Source organism: Lepidochelys kempii, chromosome 9 (genome assembly GCF_965140285.1).
Source record: "Lepidochelys kempii isolate rLepKem1 chromosome 9, rLepKem1.hap1, whole genome shotgun sequence".
Lineage (NCBI taxonomy): Eukaryota > Metazoa > Chordata > Testudines > Cheloniidae > Lepidochelys > Lepidochelys kempii.
This window is the reverse complement of record NC_136388.1, coordinates 3,785,966-3,805,441: the sequence shown is the minus strand read 5'-3', so window position 1 is coordinate 3,805,441 and position 19,476 is coordinate 3,785,966. Positions and strand designations below refer to the sequence as shown.

At 46.0% G+C, this 19,476-nt stretch overlaps 1 protein-coding gene across 3 annotated transcripts; it reads left to right on the top strand.

The window, feature by feature from the left end:
• The first annotated feature begins 6,470 nt into the window (after positions 1-6,470).
• Positions 6,471-19,001, top strand: CLDN16 (claudin 16). 3 transcript variants are annotated; one of them, XM_073359042.2, is made up of 6 exons: positions 6,754-6,816; positions 8,580-8,736; positions 11,509-11,611; positions 15,281-15,445; positions 16,375-16,566; positions 17,346-19,001. In XM_073359042.2, the coding sequence occupies exons 2-6, from the start codon at positions 8,683-8,685 to the stop codon at positions 17,483-17,485; spliced, it is 654 nt and encodes a 217-aa protein (XP_073215143.1). In that variant the 5' UTR covers positions 6,754-6,816; positions 8,580-8,682; the 3' UTR covers positions 17,486-19,001. The 3 variants fall into 3 exon arrangements, with proteins under 3 accessions (XP_073215141.1, XP_073215143.1, XP_073215142.1); XM_073359040.2 differs by lacking the exon at positions 8,580-8,736 and having other exon boundaries at positions 6,471-6,816; XM_073359041.2 differs by lacking the exon at positions 6,754-6,816 and having other exon boundaries at positions 8,323-8,736.
• The last annotated feature ends 475 nt before the right edge of the window (positions 19,002-19,476 follow it).

Below are 19,476 nucleotides of genomic sequence, written 5' to 3'. Positions count from 1 at the left end.
TTATTTGAATTACAGTCATCAGGGCCCGGCCCCCCGTTGTGCTGGGCGCTGTACGGCCAAATAACAAAGAAGACAGTCCCTGCCCCAGAAAGCTGACAAACTATGTGTCAGACAAGACACCACAGAAGGATAAAACAGATGCATGGAGTGAGGGAGGGGCGGGCGGAGGAGGTCACACAATGAACAGAGTCGAGCAGGAAAGCAGAAGTTGCAGCTCATCGACTGCCGACTCGGATGAGCTCTCGAACCAAACCAAAGTGCAGGTGGGAAACAATCAAGTCACCAGCATTGCAAGCTGTCATGCACCAGCTTGATACTGCTGATTCCGAGGTTACATTCATCCTGGGCTTTCCTGCAGCTTCGGCCTTGTAAACCCCAGCACAGAGTCTGAGCAGCAGAAAGGTGGCCAGAGGGGGAGGCCCCCTTCTGATGGGCAGCTGTAGGTGTGGGGAAGGAGGCCTGGCTGGGGCAGATGGGAATGATGCTATTTGTGGCTCCTGTGATAGAGAAATCCAAGGAAGGTGGCAGCAGAAACATGCCTGCCTTCCTAAGGGCAATGCCAGCTGGCACTGGGGATCTAATTTACCCCTCCCTTTGCCAGTTCTGTGGTCTATGGCCCAGTTGGACCGTACACATAGGAGGAACTCTTCATATCATCTGCTGGCTGGGCTAATGGCAGCAGGAGATGGGACACTGGCTTGTCTGGAGCATCAGTCTAATTCCGTCTGGCAGCAGAGGGGTCCATACAGCGCCTGCTGGACGCTGAAAACATCCAGCTGCTGCAGGTTCCGGAGGGACCAGTCATGCAGCTCAGGTTGCCAGCTCCAGGGTGTCTTGCACCCCTAGAGCTGTGTGCAAACAGGCAGTGCGTGGCCACTTCCTTTGCTGGGACAGCATGAACAATTGCCTCTGGGGACAGGTCACTTCCCTGCACATCCCAGCAGATGGTATAGAGGTGGGGGAGGGAATGGTGTAACACTCAAACCCACAATGTAGGGCATGGTGCAAGACAAACAAGGCCGCAGTCGGGACCATCCCGAGAGCCGGCGTCAGACATGGTGAGGCACAGCGCAGCCTCAGACACCCCATGATCTTCCTGGTACTAACCCCTCAACCCATATCCACTCTCACGGCTCAGCCACAGCTCCCGGCACCTGAGTGGTCTGTGACCCTTAGATGTCCCAGACCCAGCGCCTGTCAAGCCTCTATGCTGGCTCTGCTTTGGGGAGGCTGCCTTTTCCCAGGGGACAGTGAGTGGAATTAAAGGTGTTTGCAGGGAAGAGCTGCGAGATTTGCCAAAGGGGCTTTTCTGTGTCATCGTGTAGCCTTTTCTATTGTGAATAATAATGATGGGTTGAGCAACGCAAAAGAGGCATGCTTTAATGGTGAGCTTTAATGCAGCTCTGCTAATAGTACAGAATTGCTGCCACCTTCAGGTCAGCGTTTAGATGTCGGGCAGGGACAGGCTCGGAAGGGAAGTGGTACAAACCCCTTCATTCTGGGAGATCTAAAACAGCACTGGAGAAAATGACTGAAGACCGTACCAAGGGAAATAATGTTGCGCTGGAAGGGGGATGGCTGGGATCGCCTTCTGGGTCTTTTCCATCACTAATGTATTTAAAACACATGCTGGGTTTAAATCCTATCCCCTTTGAACAGCCAGCAAGGATGTAGATTACGGTGGCAGGAATGTTAACGGTGCTAAGGGTGTCTCTGGTCAAGGGCTCCTTTAGGAGGTCGATTCTTGTGCCCTGTGGTTTCTAATGAGACCCATTGGCTTAGGGCATGATGTTAAATAGAGGAAGAGATCCAGCATTGCCAGCTCCTGAGATTTTACCGTGATAGTTGGTGTTTTCCCTAAAGCCTGAGCTGCTGGAATCAGGTTATTCCAGGAGAATCTCAGCTTTCATTTAAAAGAAAAAGTAACTTTCGAGTTCTCCCAACTGTGGAGAAGAGCTTGAAAACATGAGCCCTAACCGCTGCAGCTCCTGAAAGTAAATATAAAGAACCCCCCATCTGTTCACTTTTGAGTCTCATGATTTGTAAACCAATCTTTGGGCAGCCGGTTCATGATCCTTAAATGTTTAGAGTTGACAATACTAGAGATCATTAGTTTGTTTATGTATCCCCAGAGTTCTCTGTGTCCCATACCTATTAAAGCCCAGGTGATGGTTATGTTTTCCCCTGCTGTGTGTGTACACACGCACACACACTTCCTCCCTCAAGCAGTGAGGTCACAGCCAGGAAGCCATGGATGCCTGGACAAGGCAAGAAGACCCATGAATATTGCACTTTGGGTCTACAAGGCACCCTGATCCCCTTACCCCCCTACTCCTTCTTCTGGGTTATTCATGTTGCTTCGGCAGTCCTGGCTGGCCAGGGTTCCACAGCGACTGGGGCCAGGGAGCACTAAATTAATGTGCTGACCTAAATAAATCACGTTTAAAGCACCAGCTGGAAGTCACCGAGTGCCTAGGGGAGCCAAAGATGCTGCTAACTCAAGTCTCACTTTCTGTGGCTAAGCAAGCGTTAATCTGTAATAATGTTTCTGCTTAGGACCGATGGGCTTAGTTTTTAAAAGCTGGTCTCCATTTTTACACCTAGCTAATATCCTGGGGAACGACTATGATGAGGACCACATAAGCACCTGGAGAAACTGTGCGTGCAGTTTTGCACCTGTAATCATTAATGGGTGCACTGTCACTTGCACATCCAAATACCAGATTTGGAGGCACAATCAATGAATGCAGGGCCGTCCTCAGGATGTCTGGGGCCCTACGCAGCCCAGCGGGGGGTGGGGGTGGGGGGGACGAGGCAGCAAAGGATAACAAGATGCCCGGCCTGCCTCACTCTGGCAGAGAGTCACAGTTCCCCGCAGAGACCCCCGGACCCTCTCCCTCATGCAGAATGGACGTGCAGAAGGTACCTAGTTAAAAGCACTAAACTTGGGAATTAAAAAGTGCCTGCCACAGAGTTTTTGATATGCCCTGACGTCTGTCAGACATTTATTTGCAAAAACTTTGTAGGAAGGATGAGTCAGCTGCCCTGCTGAACACAACATTAAATATTGTGGAATACATGAGGCAGCTCTTCTCTGGTTTACATTTTCTTAATCAGTATTTCTAAGCTGATATTATATTTTAAATGTACTCTTAAACCTTCATAAAGTAATCATTCCAGATTACTACATATTTAACTCACTGAAACAAAGACTTTATTTAAAATTTATCAGTCACAGAGGTTTAGTGTGTTCATCTCAATGTTCACTGCTTTTAGAAAAAGGAAACACTAATTTACTTTGCACGATCTCCATAACAATAGACACGTTTATGAAATTTCACCAACTTTAAAAAATATGTTTCCAAAGATTTTAGGCATAACAAAGGATTTTATCTTATTAAGGTACTGATTTTGCTAGAGGGTTCTCTTAAAACTAGTTAATCAGATAGAAGTAAAGAAAGGGAAACTCTTTGTCCAGCTATCTGGAAGGAAAGGAGTGTTGTCCCGATGAAGTGAGCTGTAGCTCATGAAAGCTTATGCTCAAATAAATTGGTTAGTCTCTAAGGTGCCACAAGTCCTCCTGTTCTTTTTGCGGATACAGACTAACGCGGCTGCTACTCTGAAACTTGTCCCTTTAATGACAGGATGCATCCGATGAAGTGAGCTGTAGCTCACGAAAGCTCATGCTCAAATAAATTGGTTAGTCTCTAAGGTGCCACAAGTACTCCTTTTCTTTTTGCGAATACAGACTAACACGGCTGTTACTCTGAACCCTTTTTTACTATAGTAATTAAAATGTGTATTTTAGATAAGGGTGGTATTTTGAAGGATTTATTTAAAAAATGATATGTCTGAAGATCCAAGCATTTAAAGGTAAAGATGATTGTGCATCTAAAAATCAATGCAAAGATTTTTTAGAGATGTGATTTTATAATCTTCACCAACACACTAATGAAATATTTTTCAAGCAAATTTTAAACTAAGGTCCTGTAAACTGACGTGTTCTGAGTAAATATTACAGTAATGCACAACTGTTTTTGTCAGTAAATTCAGAAACTGGCAGTATATACCTGGGGTTTGGCAAATACCTGTTAAATGGCTTCATTACCCCTTGAATTGCTCTTTAACAGTTTCAATGTTGTGCTAATAGGTCTGGCAGGCAGGAAGGCTTTCTCACTTTTAACTACTAGATCCCCTCCGGAGGAAGACTCACCAGGCTGCAGCAGCCAGCTGTGGGAGCCTGTAGGAAGGGTCAGAACAGGGACAGGAAAGCCAGAAGTGTGGACACTAAGACCCAGTGGTGCCCCAAATTTTCAGGTGCCCTACCCAGCTGCCTATATTGCGTATACCTAAGGATGGCCTGGAATGAATGGAAACCTGATTTAAAATCAGGCCCTGTCTCTCTGTGGCATTTTATCACTGCAGGATCTAGGCACTATAAAGCACTTTCTATTTTCAGAGTGCTCCATTAACATCGGCTAATAACCTTTGCAACCATCCTGTGAGACAGGTAAGGATCATTATCTCCATCTGATCTATGAGGGAACTGAGGCCCAGAGCGGTTAAGTGACTTGCCCAAGTCACACAGAAAGTTGGTAACAGAGCTGGAATTAGACTTAAGGAGTTCCAGGCTCCCAGCCATGTGTTTAATCTAACAGGAAACTCTCTAGTGATGGGCAAATCTCCAAAGAGTCAGGGATTTCCTCCCACTTATGTCTCCTCCCCCCCAAAATAAAAACATTAGAGAAGTGGGGATTTCTGCTTGTTTGTACCTTTGAAATAGCAGGAATTCTAATCTTGGTCTTCCTCGCTTTTACTGGAGGACTCATTGGAAGTCTCAGGCAAGGACTGTGGGTAGATTGTTAGGATTATGATTGGGAAATTTTGACAAAATGTTTTGCTGAAAAAGGCCAATTCATGAAAATGGAAACTGTTTGCAGAAAAGGGTCCCCTCAGAAGAATGTTCTGACTTGAATAAATGTTAGGAACAAAAGTTCTGAAATCGCTGAAACATCCCATTTCCACAGGTTCAAAACAAAAAGTTTCCATTTTTCAGTTCTTTTGAAATGTAATTTTATTTCTATCGCAAATAGGTCAGAAATCAAAAAGAAACATTTTGTAATTATTGACACAAAACTTTTCAATTGATCCCACCCGATTTTTTTTTTTTCAGATTGTTGGTTTGTGAAAATTTTCAAAAGTTTGACCTTTTGTCCTGATTGAGGATAGTTTTTGGAACCTCAGAAATTCTCACGGGATGAGAAAACCATTTCCAGCCCTAACTGTGAGTGTTCTGATCCCTTGAGTATTTCGGTGGTGAGTGAGGAACCTTGAACAAGCAGATCTCTTCTCTCAACTGTCTGTTCAGGCGTGTGAGATTAAAAAGGGCTTGTCTACACTGTGGAGCAGGGTGGACTAAGGGGGTATGACCTGTAGAGTATGCTAATGTGCAGCACTCGAACTGCCCGTGTAGACCCTGCTGGCATGAACTAAAAGGTACCAAGTGAGCATAACGTAGTCCTGGTCGAAACTGAACTGCATAAACAGGAGCTACGTACCTTTTCGTTTGCACCAGCATGGTCTCCATGGGACAGTTAAAGCTAGTGCTCTCTGCAGTTCACATCTCCATTGTCTGGACGGCGCTACCATGTAGACAAGCCTTAAATAAAACGCAAATCATTTTTAACAGTCTGAATACAAATCACTTTCTTTCTCAAAGAACCAGGTTTAATGACATGCTCTCTCTCATATCAGATCGTACCAGCTGTCTACTCATCTATAGCATCCTTCAGGTAGAACAGGGTAGACGGGACCTGAATTTTGAATGAAGAGGATGAGCAGACGAAAAAGCTTTTAGAAGAATTTAGCCCTTCCATCATATGGGTCTGAATTCAGATTGTGACCAACCTCGAGCTCACGGAGCTTGGATCCCACTTTTTGATTTGACTCATTTGCAGTGTCCAGCTCCAGATCTGAGTTCACCCAGGTAGGGGTGTTCTGTTCACTGGGGGGAAAGAGCGCGTTGGGTTTTTGTCTCCTAAAGATCTCTTTCCTTTTAAAGGTAACAGAGATTTCCATACTGAATCAGATCACTAGTGCACCTAGTCTAGCATCCTGCCTCCAGCAGAGACCAAGAGGTATCTGATGATTCAAAGGAAGGTAAAACCTAGCCTGTTTTGTAAGTGCACCTTATCAATTGCCTAGTGCTTTAACATGAGAGAGAGAGAGAGAGAGAGAGAGAGAGAGAGGCACATTCCTTCCTGATCTCTAGCAATTAAAAAGACTTCTATCCTGAAGCTTACATTTTGATTCCTTTTCTACCACTTCCCTACTCTTAGACAAGCTGCAAATTGTACCAACGCTGACCATCATTCCAAGGAAGTTTTGGACTCTTTAATTGCCTGCATGCACTTTCTGCATAACTTGAGTTGCTTTTGCCCAGCCATAGCGAGTTGTACCTGAACACATCTGATTGGTTGCAAGGGCTCGGTTGCTTCGGATGACCTCTCAGACCTTCCTCCTTTGGTTGCAGGCAGTGTGTATTGTTCTCGCAGCAACATTAAGTTTTGTACAGCTGAGCATTAGTGTTTGTAAAAGAAAAGGGAACTTCACTCGCTTGATGGCCATTGAAAGACAGGAGCAGTGAACTGAGCCCAGAGGTGGCGTTCTTTTCTGCCCTGGACGTGCTGGACACTCATTGGGATGAGGTATCTTCTCCAATATGTCGCGTGTTTCTTCGCCTTCTTCTCTGCTGGGTTTTTGATAGCAGCCACCTGGACAGACTGTTGGATGGTGAATGCTGACGACTCACTGGAGGTAAGGTTGAGATGAGGGTGATCCAGGCACTGCAATGGGAACGTTCCTTTGGAAACCAAAGGGGACAGTCATGCTCCTTGGGGACAGGCAATGAAAAGCCACATCATGAGAGCCCAGCAGATCCACCTTTTGGAGGCTAAAACACCCGCTGCGGTGATGGGGATATGGTACAACCCACTCAGAGGCGACATTGATATAGGGAACCTCCATCTATAGCGAAAGGCTGGAAATAGTTTAATGAGCCAGGGGTAAATGGCATGGATTTCTCCATGAGAGGCTGCCAAGTGTCACTGCCGTCTGATTTTTCCGTTTACCCATCTGTAAGGAAACAAGCTGCCAGGTTGCTCAGGAATCCTGCAGACTGACCCTGCCAAGAAAATGGAGAGAGTGTAGGCATTAGGCCCCTGGTAGCTCCTGCTAGCATCATTGTTCTGCTGTTTCTCATACTTTCCCCCCATTATCTTGGGTGAAAAGCAGCTAATGACTATGGAGAGTGGTATTTGCTCTAGCAAATTGCTTACTGCGACCAACTTCACAGCACAGAATCTGTTCTTAGCGTCATGGTGTAAATGCAGAATAACCCCATTGGCTTTAACAGCTTTCCTCTGGATTTGCACCAGTGTAACAGAGCACAATTCAGCCCTATATTTCCAGTCCACATGGATACTCTGGATTGGTTGTTTTCTCCTCGCTTTGTGAATTCTATAGATCAGCCTCTGTAGGTGTGTACCTCTGATCTGCGTGGCTTTCCCCCTGACAAGACAAACCCTAATAGCCTCAAGGCCTAGGCCCTATGGTGATTGGTGCTCATAGATATATACTGTGGAAAGAAACGAAATGATAATGTTCAGCATGTCTAAGTATTAAGCTCAGATACATTGCAGAACTGATCCCCAGCAGGTGTAAATGGATGTGGTCCACCTATACCAAAGCTGGCCCTGGATTTTCAGTCTATTGTTTTAGCTCTTTTTTAAATGTATTGCAGGCAGATGTGAAAAATCTGAAGTCATTGGCAGCTTTTTCTCTCCTTGTCTCTAGCAGCAGATGGCTTGAATTTGAAGGGGCTTGGAAAGTTTAAAAGACAACAGGGAGACACCAGAATCTAGCCATTTACAGTAAAGCACCTAAACCTATTGATTGCATCATAACTATATTGTGCCTCGATATTCATTTTTCACAGAACTGAATTCGTTTTGAATAAAACAATTCGTATAAAGGATCCAGCCCATGAACAAAAGGCTTTTTAACCTTGTCTTCACCCTCCAACTGGGTTTCACCTAGGTGCTCCATTAACGCGGAGCTGGATTAATGGTAGCCACTATTCTCACGTACCTGCCCTGAGCGTGAATACCAAACCACGCAGCAAAGTGCCCCCAGCGTTAATACCTGATAGAACGAGCGTCTTAATTCCCTTAATGAGCTTATTGCCTCTCTAAATATGGGCATGCAGGTAAATGATCAATTGCCTGGGAGCTCGGAAATTGACATTGCTCCTGGTTTCAGCTGGCGACAAAGAATCATTCAATCAGCTTTCGGTTTGCAGGGAGAGGAGCTGTGTTTTCAGGAAGAATCCCTGAGCACGTTTTATTCAGGGCTGTTAGTTTGAGCTGGAGTTAGGTTTCCTTCATTGTGCGTCTCACTACGCATGTTGCTGGGTTGGGATAGCAATACCCGAGAGCAGGGGGTCCCAAACTGGGTACATGTACCACTGGGGGAACATCAGCTTGTTGTTTCCTCCATTCACTTCACAACCATCTTTTAAGAAAGTGGAACATGAACCAATGACGTTTGGGAGCTGCTGGACTAGAGGCTCACTTCACTTGGGATAAGTTTGAACGGGTCTCCGAACTCTCACGGGCCCGGAAAATGCTTCAGAAAAAGCTCTCTCGGGGGACGTCATCCCTCTCTGGTTTCAGCCAGGTTAGAAATTATTATTAATATTTGTATTGTATTCTATAAAGGTTCTTCTACTATATTCATCACTGTAGTATCTGAGAGCCTTCCAACCATGTGTTCAGTGACATCTGTCATGTGTTTGGTCTCTCGTCCTCTCCTTAGGGGGGAAGTGTGTGTAGTGCAGTGTTTTATCTTGTCATTTCTAAAATGCTCTCTAGATCTAGAGACATGCATTGCTGTATGTTTATGTTAGAGAAGACATGTCAGAAATGCATCTTACAGGTGGCGCTGAAGGTGGAGAGTTTTAGATCCTGGGAAGTTTTTGTTCCACAGTCTTGGCCCGGCCCCCAAGGAAGTTCTGTCTTGCTGCCCAGATGAGCTTTATGCTGATGGTAGAAATTTCCTTTGCGCCAGAGGAGCGGAGTTGTCGACACAGAACCAGGGCCCCATTCTGCTAAAAACGGTGCAAACAGACAAGGTGGACACAGCCTTCGCCCTGCAGACAGAGACGTTTGGTTGCCATTCTCTTTATTAACCAGGGAGGCGCTCAGGGACTGTTGTGATGACAGCTGTGTCAGTACCTAGATAAATACAATCTAACTGACAAGCTGAAAAGACAGACAACACAGGAGAGGTGGGGGGAGACCAGTATAGTGAAGGAAGTTAACAGAGTTACCCCAGCATAAAGCTGGCGTAGCCCAAGGATGAAACAGGCGCCTTACAATAGAGTGCCGATTAGCCCCATGCTCTCCTCAACCTAGCCAGGGTTAGATGGCTCACTCCGTATTGGCACTGCAACAGAAGTGAACCTGGGGAGGAGATTTGAATGGGGAGCGGGGAGTGGCCATACGGGTACAGTCAGGGAAGGCAGCGCAGAGGTCAGAGGCACCATGGAAGACTGCGGGAAGACAGGAGCCTCTCTCAGGGTGTTTTGGCCTTGCCAGTGCTGTCTGAATGAATTCAGGGCCAGGAGAGGGGGGGTGACAGTCAAAACACACCAAGACACACAAAACTTTGATTGAGCTCTCTTGGGCTAGCAAAGGGCTCGGTTCAGATTTCAGGCCCAGGGTCGAGTTTTGCACATAAAGGCGTGGATTCTCCATGGGCGCTGGTGAGTCCTGAAGCCCTGCAGGGCTCTAGATTTGGAGTATAGGTCTATCTGAAATCATTCATTTTGAAGGCGACACTTAAGTTGGGGGGGGCGGGGGTCTGACTGTAGGCGGTAGCTGTTCTCAGGATGAGTTGGCTGAGTGGCAGCCTGGGTCTCTGCTGTTCTCTGCCTGTGGCACGCAACAGGTTAGCATCCTGAGGACTGCGATGCTGCGATGCTCTAACACAAGTTATTGGCCTATGATCTCATGGTCCCTTAAGCTCTCTCTCCTAGGTGGAATATGAAATGGAATGTGTCTAAGTGTAAAGCATTGCACTTGAGTATCAATATACCCCTTCTAAGGGTAGCCTAAATGACCATGGCTTAGCTAATATGCTAGAGGGAAAGGACCGGCTGAACTGACAGAACCAACATTGAAACTCTCAGTCCAGTGTGTAATAGTAACGAAAACTAGTAAGGTACTGTCTTACGCCAAGAGGGGTAGGTTATATACCCGGCCATAGATGTACAGAGCGTTCTCTTTCAGTATAGTGTGGTATCATTTCCCCGGCTCAAAAGATTACAAGTTGTGTAACATGTCCTATTAACTGGGTTGGTACCTGTTATTATCTGACTACAGTTAAGGCTGATATTTGGGGCATGCTGCCATCCAAAAAAGTAGATTTGTCTCAACATCCAAACAAGAGGTACTGTTCCTCTTTCCTACGGGAGTTACTCTTTTGTTAAACTAGGCTGGGATTTATCTGGCAGCCGTAATGCAGACTTGAGTCCAAGGCAGCACAAACGTTAACCCAGCTCCCTGCTATATGTACGAGCAATGTCAAGAATACACAAGAGGTGCTTAATTCCTGTTGGCATATTTACAGTGCTAACAGAAATATCTTCCGTGTTCGATTGACTTAAGGAGGGCTGGACGGGAAGGCTCAGGGGGCTGGGAATGGTGAATGACGTCAACCCGAGTTCTGGTCCCAGGGCAAAAAGGCAGCCTGGGGGAAGTCAACATTGTTGCTGGCCACCTTGTCCACGCACTCAGGAGAGGACCTCAGTCCCTGAGGATGTCAGTCCAGCCGCTGTCGCTCCCACTAAGTTCATTTTGAAACATGAAACCCCAAAGCACAAGCCATGGGACTTTTCTCCCTATCAAATTCCTGGTGGCGAGAGGTAAAATTGTACGGAGCAGAATCTTCTTAATTTAAAGCAATGTTCACTCAGAATGAAGTTATACAGTGACTTTTCAGTTCCAAGTGTGTTCCAAGCATGTCGGTAACCGCCAGCCGGGGGCTTGATTCTGGAAATGGCAAAACTCTGATTGTCATTGACGATTTGTATTGCTGTAGACTCTAGGTGTCCCAGGCACGGACCAGGACTCCGTTGTGCTAGGCACTGTACAAACAGTCCCTGCCCCAAAGATCTTACAATCTAAGCGTAAGAGAAGAGACAACAGATGGCGGCAGACAGGGGAGCACAAGAAAACAATGAGACAATACGGGTCAGCATGATAGGGAGTAGTCTCAGTACACTGAACCCTTTCACCTGAGCAATCGTCCAGTGATGAAGACCAGACCCTGTGGAAGTCAATGGGAGTTTTGCCATTGACTTTGCTGGGCTAAAATTGCTCGCGCTCCCTCCTCTGGCTCCTGCTGTTTTGTTTGGGTCTGCTCACGCCCTGCTTTTTTTACTTCTAGGTGAGTACGAAGTGCCGTGGCCTGTGGTGGGAATGTGTCACCAACGTGTTCGATGGGATTCAGACCTGTGATGACTATGACTCTATATTTGCTGAGCACCCATGTACGTATTCTTCAGATTTTGATCACAAACTGTGGAGGTAGAAAACACAGAATCATAGAACCATAGGGTTAGAAGTGTTCACAAGGTCATCTAATCCAGGGGTTCTCAAACTGGGGGGTCGTAAGGTTATTAAGGAGTGGGGTTGCGAGCTATCAGCCCCCATGCATGCCAGGGCTCCAGCTGCGAGCCCGAGGCCTTCAGAGCTGTGTGTCCAGAGAGCAGCAGCTGCTGGCCAGGCCCCAGCTCTGAAAGCAGCACCCCCCCAGCAGCAGCGCAGAAGGAAGGGTGGCATGGTATGCGGGGGGTCATCACTCTTTTGAGGGGGGGTTGTCACAAGCCTGAAATATTTTCAAAGGGGTTCCCAGCCAAAAAAGTTCGAGAACCCCGATCTAGTCTAACCCCCTGCTAGGATGCAGTGTTTGTTACAGATGGCGATCCAGCCTCCTTTGGGAAACCTCCAGTGAAGGAGCTTCAAACATCCCCCTTTCCAGGGACAGATTTTGTATGGCCGGTTCCATAGGCGATTTTTTTCATATTTCACAATGTAAAGCTGATTTGATGCTCTTAGAAACCTGAAGACTTAGGGCTTGTCTTCACTGCAAAGTTAATGAGTTATAACTCGAGAGCTCTCCCTAACGCCAGTCCTGTCCACACACAAGAATCCTTAACTCGAGTGTGATGATGCTTTAAACTTGAGCCAGTCGACCCATCACGGGGGCTAGCTAACATTTGAGCGAGCACAACTCATCAGCCGCTAACACGACTGCTCAGAAGTGTGGACGCAGGCTTGTACCGCTCAAATGCTGCTAGGCCTCCAAGCCTTCCCACAATTCCCACATGTGCCCCGAAAGGACAGACAAGTTCTCCCACAATTCACTGGGAAAGAATTCGTACCGTGGCTCAGCTTATGGCAGAATCATGGGGTATGGCCCCTGAAACCTTTGAGCCAGCTCCAGTGTGGACACAAACAACTCAAGCAGGATTTTGCAGTATGGCTTCTCTCTCTCGAGTTAAGCTAACTGGAGAGGAGTGACTCCAGTTATCCACTTGGCTGTGAAGACAGACCCTTAGGTGGGGCACGGGCCTTGCGCTGGCCATCTGTACAGGGTCAGCTTCACCTTCTCTGTCTGTCAGGAGAACCTCCATGGAATGCACAGCTGGCTGGGATGCTCAGGGCAAGATGACGCCCTCTCCCCTGTTTCTGGCTGCCTCCACATCCCACTAAAAGGGCCTCAGCAAAGGGCTGCCCTTGGTGCTTGCTCCCATCCACTGGATGGATTGCTAACCTTCCCCAGTTCCCCTCTATGTTCTCTGGTCTCACACTGCTGCTATTGCTGGGCTGCCCTGCTAGCCAGTGGGCAGACAAGTGAGCCTCTTAGAATCATAGGATCATAGGACTGGAAGGGACCTCGAGAGGTCACCTAGTCCAGTCCTCTTCTCCGTGTCCAAAACTCAGCACAACAGCCCTGTACAGGAAAGCACTGAAGCACGTCCCATGGACTTCAGTATTGCTGAACAGCAATTGATCTAAGCACATGCTTAAATGCTCTGCTGACATGGGGCCCCTGTGAGACCACTGCTGGCACTGATCTGCAAATCAGGCAGAAGGAGATATTCCTAGAATATTAGCTCAACTCCACCACCTGCAGAGTCAAGAATCTGGCTGTACCCAACCCCTGGGCCAACTTAGACAGCTGGGGCCTGATTCAGGAAAATTCTTAAGCACATGCTTGAATTTTGTTGTACAAGGGCCTTAAACAATAAGGCCTGACCCCAAGGCTACTGAAGTCAATGAGCGTCTGTTTGTTGCTTTCAATGGGCTTTGGTATTCAGCCTTGGCCATGAGCAAGGCTCATAGCACCCGCAGGGTCATGCCTCCTCTCTGTGGCTTGAAAGGGATGGGGAAGAGTCTTTGAAAACAAATGTGTCAATGAAAAGGAGCTTGTAGTTGATGATTGAATTGACAGGCGTGTCAAAAAGCCACTCAGAGACCCTGAACATAGAATGTGGAGTCAGAAATATCCAGAGTTCATCTCAGTTAATTCAGTTCAAATGTAAGTTGATGCACCAAAATCTTGGGATCGTGGTCCATTTCTGAAGCAATGTCCAGTACATATTTGTGATTGAAGAAAACCAGCAGATATCCACTTCCACCCCTAGAAAAGATCATTCAGGGCCTTTCCTGGGTTCCCAAGGCTTTGTAATTCCTCCCTATATAACACAGATTAAGCACAACTGAGGTTCCTCTTTTCAATCCATCTCTGTTTCATTCTGGTTTTGAAAAAAACCCGACAATGCCAAAGAGTTGCAGAAACCTCAGGCCTTTGAGAAAAGATCCCTCACAGCAACTTTGAATGCCAAGGCAAGTGGGCAAATTCAACCCTGGAAGTATGAAGAAAATTGATTATTTTTGCAAAATATTTCATTTGGTTTTGTGGGTAAAATCCTAAATTCTCTTTTTTTTTTCACTTCCCTGTGGGAAAAAATGGTACAGAACTGGGAATTTACCCACCAAAACAAAATTACATATTTGGAATATTTTTTATTATTTTCTATTTAATTTTGAAAGTTTTGTTATTGAAAAAAATCACAAAAAAAGTTTGAATAAAACAAAGTAAAAAACCCACCAAATTTCTTTTGAAACATTTCAATGAGCCCTGGAGAACAGGCAGCCAGGCGTTCTCTTCTGTTTGAATTTCTCTTTTGACAAGAGAGGATGATGGCTCCGTACACTGATCTAGATACTACCCCCCACCCGTGCACACAGTAATAATTCCTCAAGGTAATATCCCCTAAAAATTACAGATGAGCCCAAACCAAATCCCTGGACCAAAAAACACTTTTAGAAGCAGCTTTTGATATTAATGAGATCTTCTTGTCCATACCCAGGGCAGTGTAAAGTTGTTCCTTATTGGTATGCCCTTGATCATCTGCACTTGAATATTATTGCATGACCTACATGAATCACCTGTGCAGTAGTATCTCTTCATCTTCCAGTCATTCTTATCCTTGAAGCATCTATGGTTAGGTTAGCCACAGTGCAGTGGGATTAATTGGGGATGGATCACCAGTTGGGGGAAGAGGCCTTCTTTATTAATGTCCAATATACAAACAAAACTACAGATAACTAGCATCAAAGTGGGCCTGTCAACTACCGTCATCCAGGGTGTGACATCTCAATGGTGGGGCCTAACACTGTGATGCTATCCAAAAGATGGGGTGAAATTTACTTGGGTCTCTTAATCATTTTAGAGTGCTGCATAACAGCTACTCTCTTTTGGGGATTAAATGTGGCTGGGAAGTGGCAGATGTCAGCTGATCACCAGACCCAAGGTTTCACGCAATTCCCCTTTCTGGAGAGATTCAGCTACCCCGGTGCTTTGATTTCAATGCGCGTGTCTGGTGAAGACACTCTGTGACGATGGCAGAGCACTCTCCTGTTAGCGTAATTACTCCACTTCTGCGAGAGACGGAAGCTATGTCCCCAGTGTGGACAGCGCTTAGGTTGCTGTCACTTGTGTCACTTGGGGCGGGGGTCTTTTTCACACCCCTGAGTGCCATAAGTTACCTCGACTCACATGGTAGCGTAGACCTGCCCCTAGTTCTTTAGCTTTTAGGATCCTGGCTGTATCTTCTTGCTGCACTGCAACCCCCTACCCTGTCCTGCAGTGAAGCTGGTGCTGACCAGAGCCATGATGATCACAGCAGACATCCTGGCGGGGTTTGGATTCGCTTTCCTGCTCCTGGGACTTGACTGTGTCAAATTCCTCACGGACGAGCCCACCATCAAGCTGCGCATCTGTCTCGTGTCTGGAGTTACGTTGCTCATAGCAGGTATTTGTCCAGTGCGGTCACATGATCATGGATGGCCCGATTAAAAATAAATAATTAGTGCAAAGGAGTGAGAGTAGTTTAGTGGGCAGAGACACATGCTCTGAGAGGAAGCATGGTCCAATCATTAGGTCACTACCCAGAGGACCGAGTTCAATTCTCTACTATGCCACTGACTTTCTTTGTGACCCTAGGCAAGTTACTTAGCCTCTCTGTGCCTCAGTTTCCCATCCGTAAGATGAGAATAATAGCACTGCCCTGCCTTAGCCTCACAACAGGGGTAGTCTGGGGCTCACAATATTAGAGTGAGATTCTTAGATACTAGCTTGATGGGGGCCAGAGAAGTAACTAGGATAAATAGATGCCAAGTTATAGCACTGGCTCACTGTCGACAAAGTCACTTTATCTATTTGGAGTTGCACCAATATTAAAAAAGCTCTCCCAGTTTCACTGTATCCACAGATATAAAGAATCTAATGCCAATCACTGGGAGGTTTATGTATACATGTGCTTATAACGTGCTCAGAGATCCTCTTCTGTATGGCCCAGTGCGTATTAGAGCTAATCTAAAAGCCCTTTGCGAACATTTTGTTGGCAATTTCCTCCAGATCAGCTACAAGTTGATAAACAAGGGACGGTGGGGCGGGGGAGAAATTGCATAGATATATAATCCCCCCCCAACACACTTTTAAGCAAAGTTTTCAAAATTTGAAAGATATCAACCAGCTAGAGTGTCCATAGCACATCTGAGAAAGCAAACCCATTGAATATAAACTGCCCTTGAGTACACATGGGACACACCAGATGAAGTCAGCAGGAGCTAACGGGAGTGTTAGGAGATGGCAGAGTATACTCCAGGAATTGTATAGTCACGGTAATCACCTTGACCTGTCTGACAGCTCTCTCTGGTGCTCTTCTCTCCTGCCCTGCAGGCTTCCCAGGCCTTATCGGCTCAGTATGGTATGCCCTTGGGGTGTACATGGAACGCTCCTCCCTGATTTTGCACAATGTGTTTCTGGGCATCCAGTATAAGTTTGGCTGGTCTTGTTGGCTCGGAATGGCTGGGTCCCTGGGCTGCTTCTTATCTGGGGCTGTGCTCACCTGCTGCGTGTATCTCTTCCGAGGTAAGACCCAACGGCATCAACTAAACACAGTAAAGACAAGGTTAATAATCTCTTGGGAGCTGTTACACATACACATGCCCAGAGTGCTGGAACGTTGCTTATGGGGCATCTCTGAGACAGAGAGGAGAGCTCAAGTCTGTGAGTCCATTAGACCCTTGAACTCACCGCTGAGAATACCAGTGTGGTTCTGACTGCTGGGATGTGGATCCTTAGCAGTTTCGAACAGGACCAAGATTCTTCACACATTTCCTATAGCCCTCCAGAGGCCTACCAGAGGCTACTACCTTAGGACCACTCCTGATCTGACTGCATTGGAGAATGTGGTGTCTAGGGATCACTCAGTACTTCATGTGCTCACAAGAGATCTGCTGTGTTCTGTGTCTGTTTCCTTCCAACTGGCTGTGCAAAACCACAAGAACTTCCCAGCACCCTGCCCAGGTGCTCTGTCTGGGAAGCTCAGCCCTTAAAGGCCCAGTCCCCAATATCACAGAGTCTATATAAAAAACTTAATCTCCTATCTAGCATCATCATGTGTGATGGTTAAGTGTGCATCAGCGTTTTGCCTGTAAAATGGGGATAATAATACTTTACCCATCTTTGTAAAGTGCTTTGAGATTCTCAGATGGAAGATGAGATCGAAGCGTAAAGCACAATGTTGTTATTGACCTTATTAACAAATTGGAAGCATCATCATGCTGTATTCTGAGGGCACTTTGCTGATGGAAATGGCTGGGTCATTGCTAATCAGATTTTCCTCTTTCTTTCCTTTTGCAACACAGATGTTGGCTCTGGGAGGTTCTACTCCTCTAATTCCTTGAGGAAGATGTATTCCCCCGCTGGAACAACTGTGGCAAACACATACTATCCATCGTCTCAGACAGCGACTGCCAAAATGTACGCAATGGACACCAGAGTGTGAGGCGCAGGAAACGAGGAGATTAGTGCTCTGCTTTTATTTTGAACTGCTTATTCAGAGGCCTGGCCTGCAGCGTTTGTGAGCGGGATGCTAAGTCGCGCCTCACAGATACGTGCAGAATGGCCTGTATGGGGGCTTGAAATAAAATCATCATCTTCAGAAACAAAGCAAGAAAGCAGCTTCCAGGAAGGATCGTGAATGCAGGACTCCCACTGGGTTGCGTTCTGAGAGGTGCTAAATACCAGCTGAATTCCATTAATTTTGCTGTTCAGCCTCAGTCAGAATTTGGTCCATTGACTTCACTGTGAGTTGAAAGAAATCAGCTCCTTGCTGGCCTAGGCACCTTGTAGGCATATTCTTAATATTTGTGATTCTGTTCATAATAAATTGTAAACCTGCAATATTGATTTATAATATTTGTACATCTGCATTTATAATTCTTCTATTTGACATAATTGTAAATCTGCAATATTGATTTACAATTCTGTATTAAAGCTTGCAAACTGTACCTTGCAAACCGCTCAATTGGCTCTGCTTTCTCTGAATTGATACTTTCTCTCACTTGTTATTAAGATTGACGCTTGTAAAACTAAACCGCTCAATTGATTCTGCTTTCTCTGTATTGACGCTTTCCCTTGATTGTAATTGAGATTGACGCTTATAAATGTAAACCAGTCAATTAACATTACTTTCTCAAATGGTTATGTTCAATTGGCTTTACTTTGCAAAGGATACTTTGTGATGGAGATTGACATGCTTTTTTGTAACGCCCGCGAAGAGCCGCTAATTGGAGCGGCGCTCATAGAAATGTCACATAGAGACTCCAACCCTCTATAGTTTGGATCAGGAATGTTAAAAAACGGGGAGTCTCAAATAAATAACACCTTTGTATGATAAAAGAAAGTCAATACGAAGGAATGTTAAGAGACAGGGAGTCTCAAATAAAATAACAATACTCGGTGAAATGAGAAATGTGTTTTTATTAAAGTAAGGAATGTATGTGAATGAATGGTGGGTTTTGAATAATCAGGGAAGTGCCAGCCTAGGAATTTAACATCAATTGGCCAAAGAAGACGCCAGGTGGAGACAACCAGAGAACCCCACCGGAGGGCAAACTGGGATCCACCCGACCAATTCAAAGGATGAAGAAAGCTGATGAGCACCTGACAGCCATCCTGGAGCCGTCATGACTATCAATATGACAAAGCAAATTCCACGGGCTGGCACAAGAAGAAATTCCTATAAAAATGGACACTAAGGACTGAGAACTTTGAGTCTCCGGTTCTGCCACTACCCTTCAGGAGCATCGGATACGCATCTGACATGGACTCGGCTCCACTCTCGTATACAGGTTACCTGGCCAGTGCTCTGTCACGAGCAACTTCTAGGCTGGTAACTAGAACCCCTATGCAGAGCTGGTATGAGTGAATGAATGAATATATATATATAGTTAAGTAAGGAATAAGTAACAATATGACAGTGTGAGTTTTATATTTCTTTTTATTATATTTACAATAAATGTGGCATTTTGCCTTGTCCCTTTAATAAGATCCTGCTGGTTTTTATTTTATTGGTACAACAACCTACATGTTGTATAAAGAAACCAAAACAATAAGGGCGGGGGGGGGGGGGGATAAATCACAGAGCTAATCCGTGTGTGATAAGGTGCTGACAGACCAGGGGGACCACACATATGAGCCTCTGCTGAGAGGCGGATGGGCCGCCAGGTCGACATCTGGAATCCATGTAGCCAGGACATAGGTGTGTCCTCTCCTTGACAGCAACAACAGATCAGTACAGAAGGGAACGGGCTGTACTAACCTGCACCCTCCCCTGCCATCTGTGCCTTCGGGCTTGCCCACAAATCACCAGCTGGAGCAAATGCTGTTTGCTCAGATTCATTCTACCCTGCGAAATGCAAATCTCTTCACCCAATGTCGAGTAGCTGATCAGTCAACCCATTTGGGATTCTCTGTTGCCCAGCTCTGGAAATC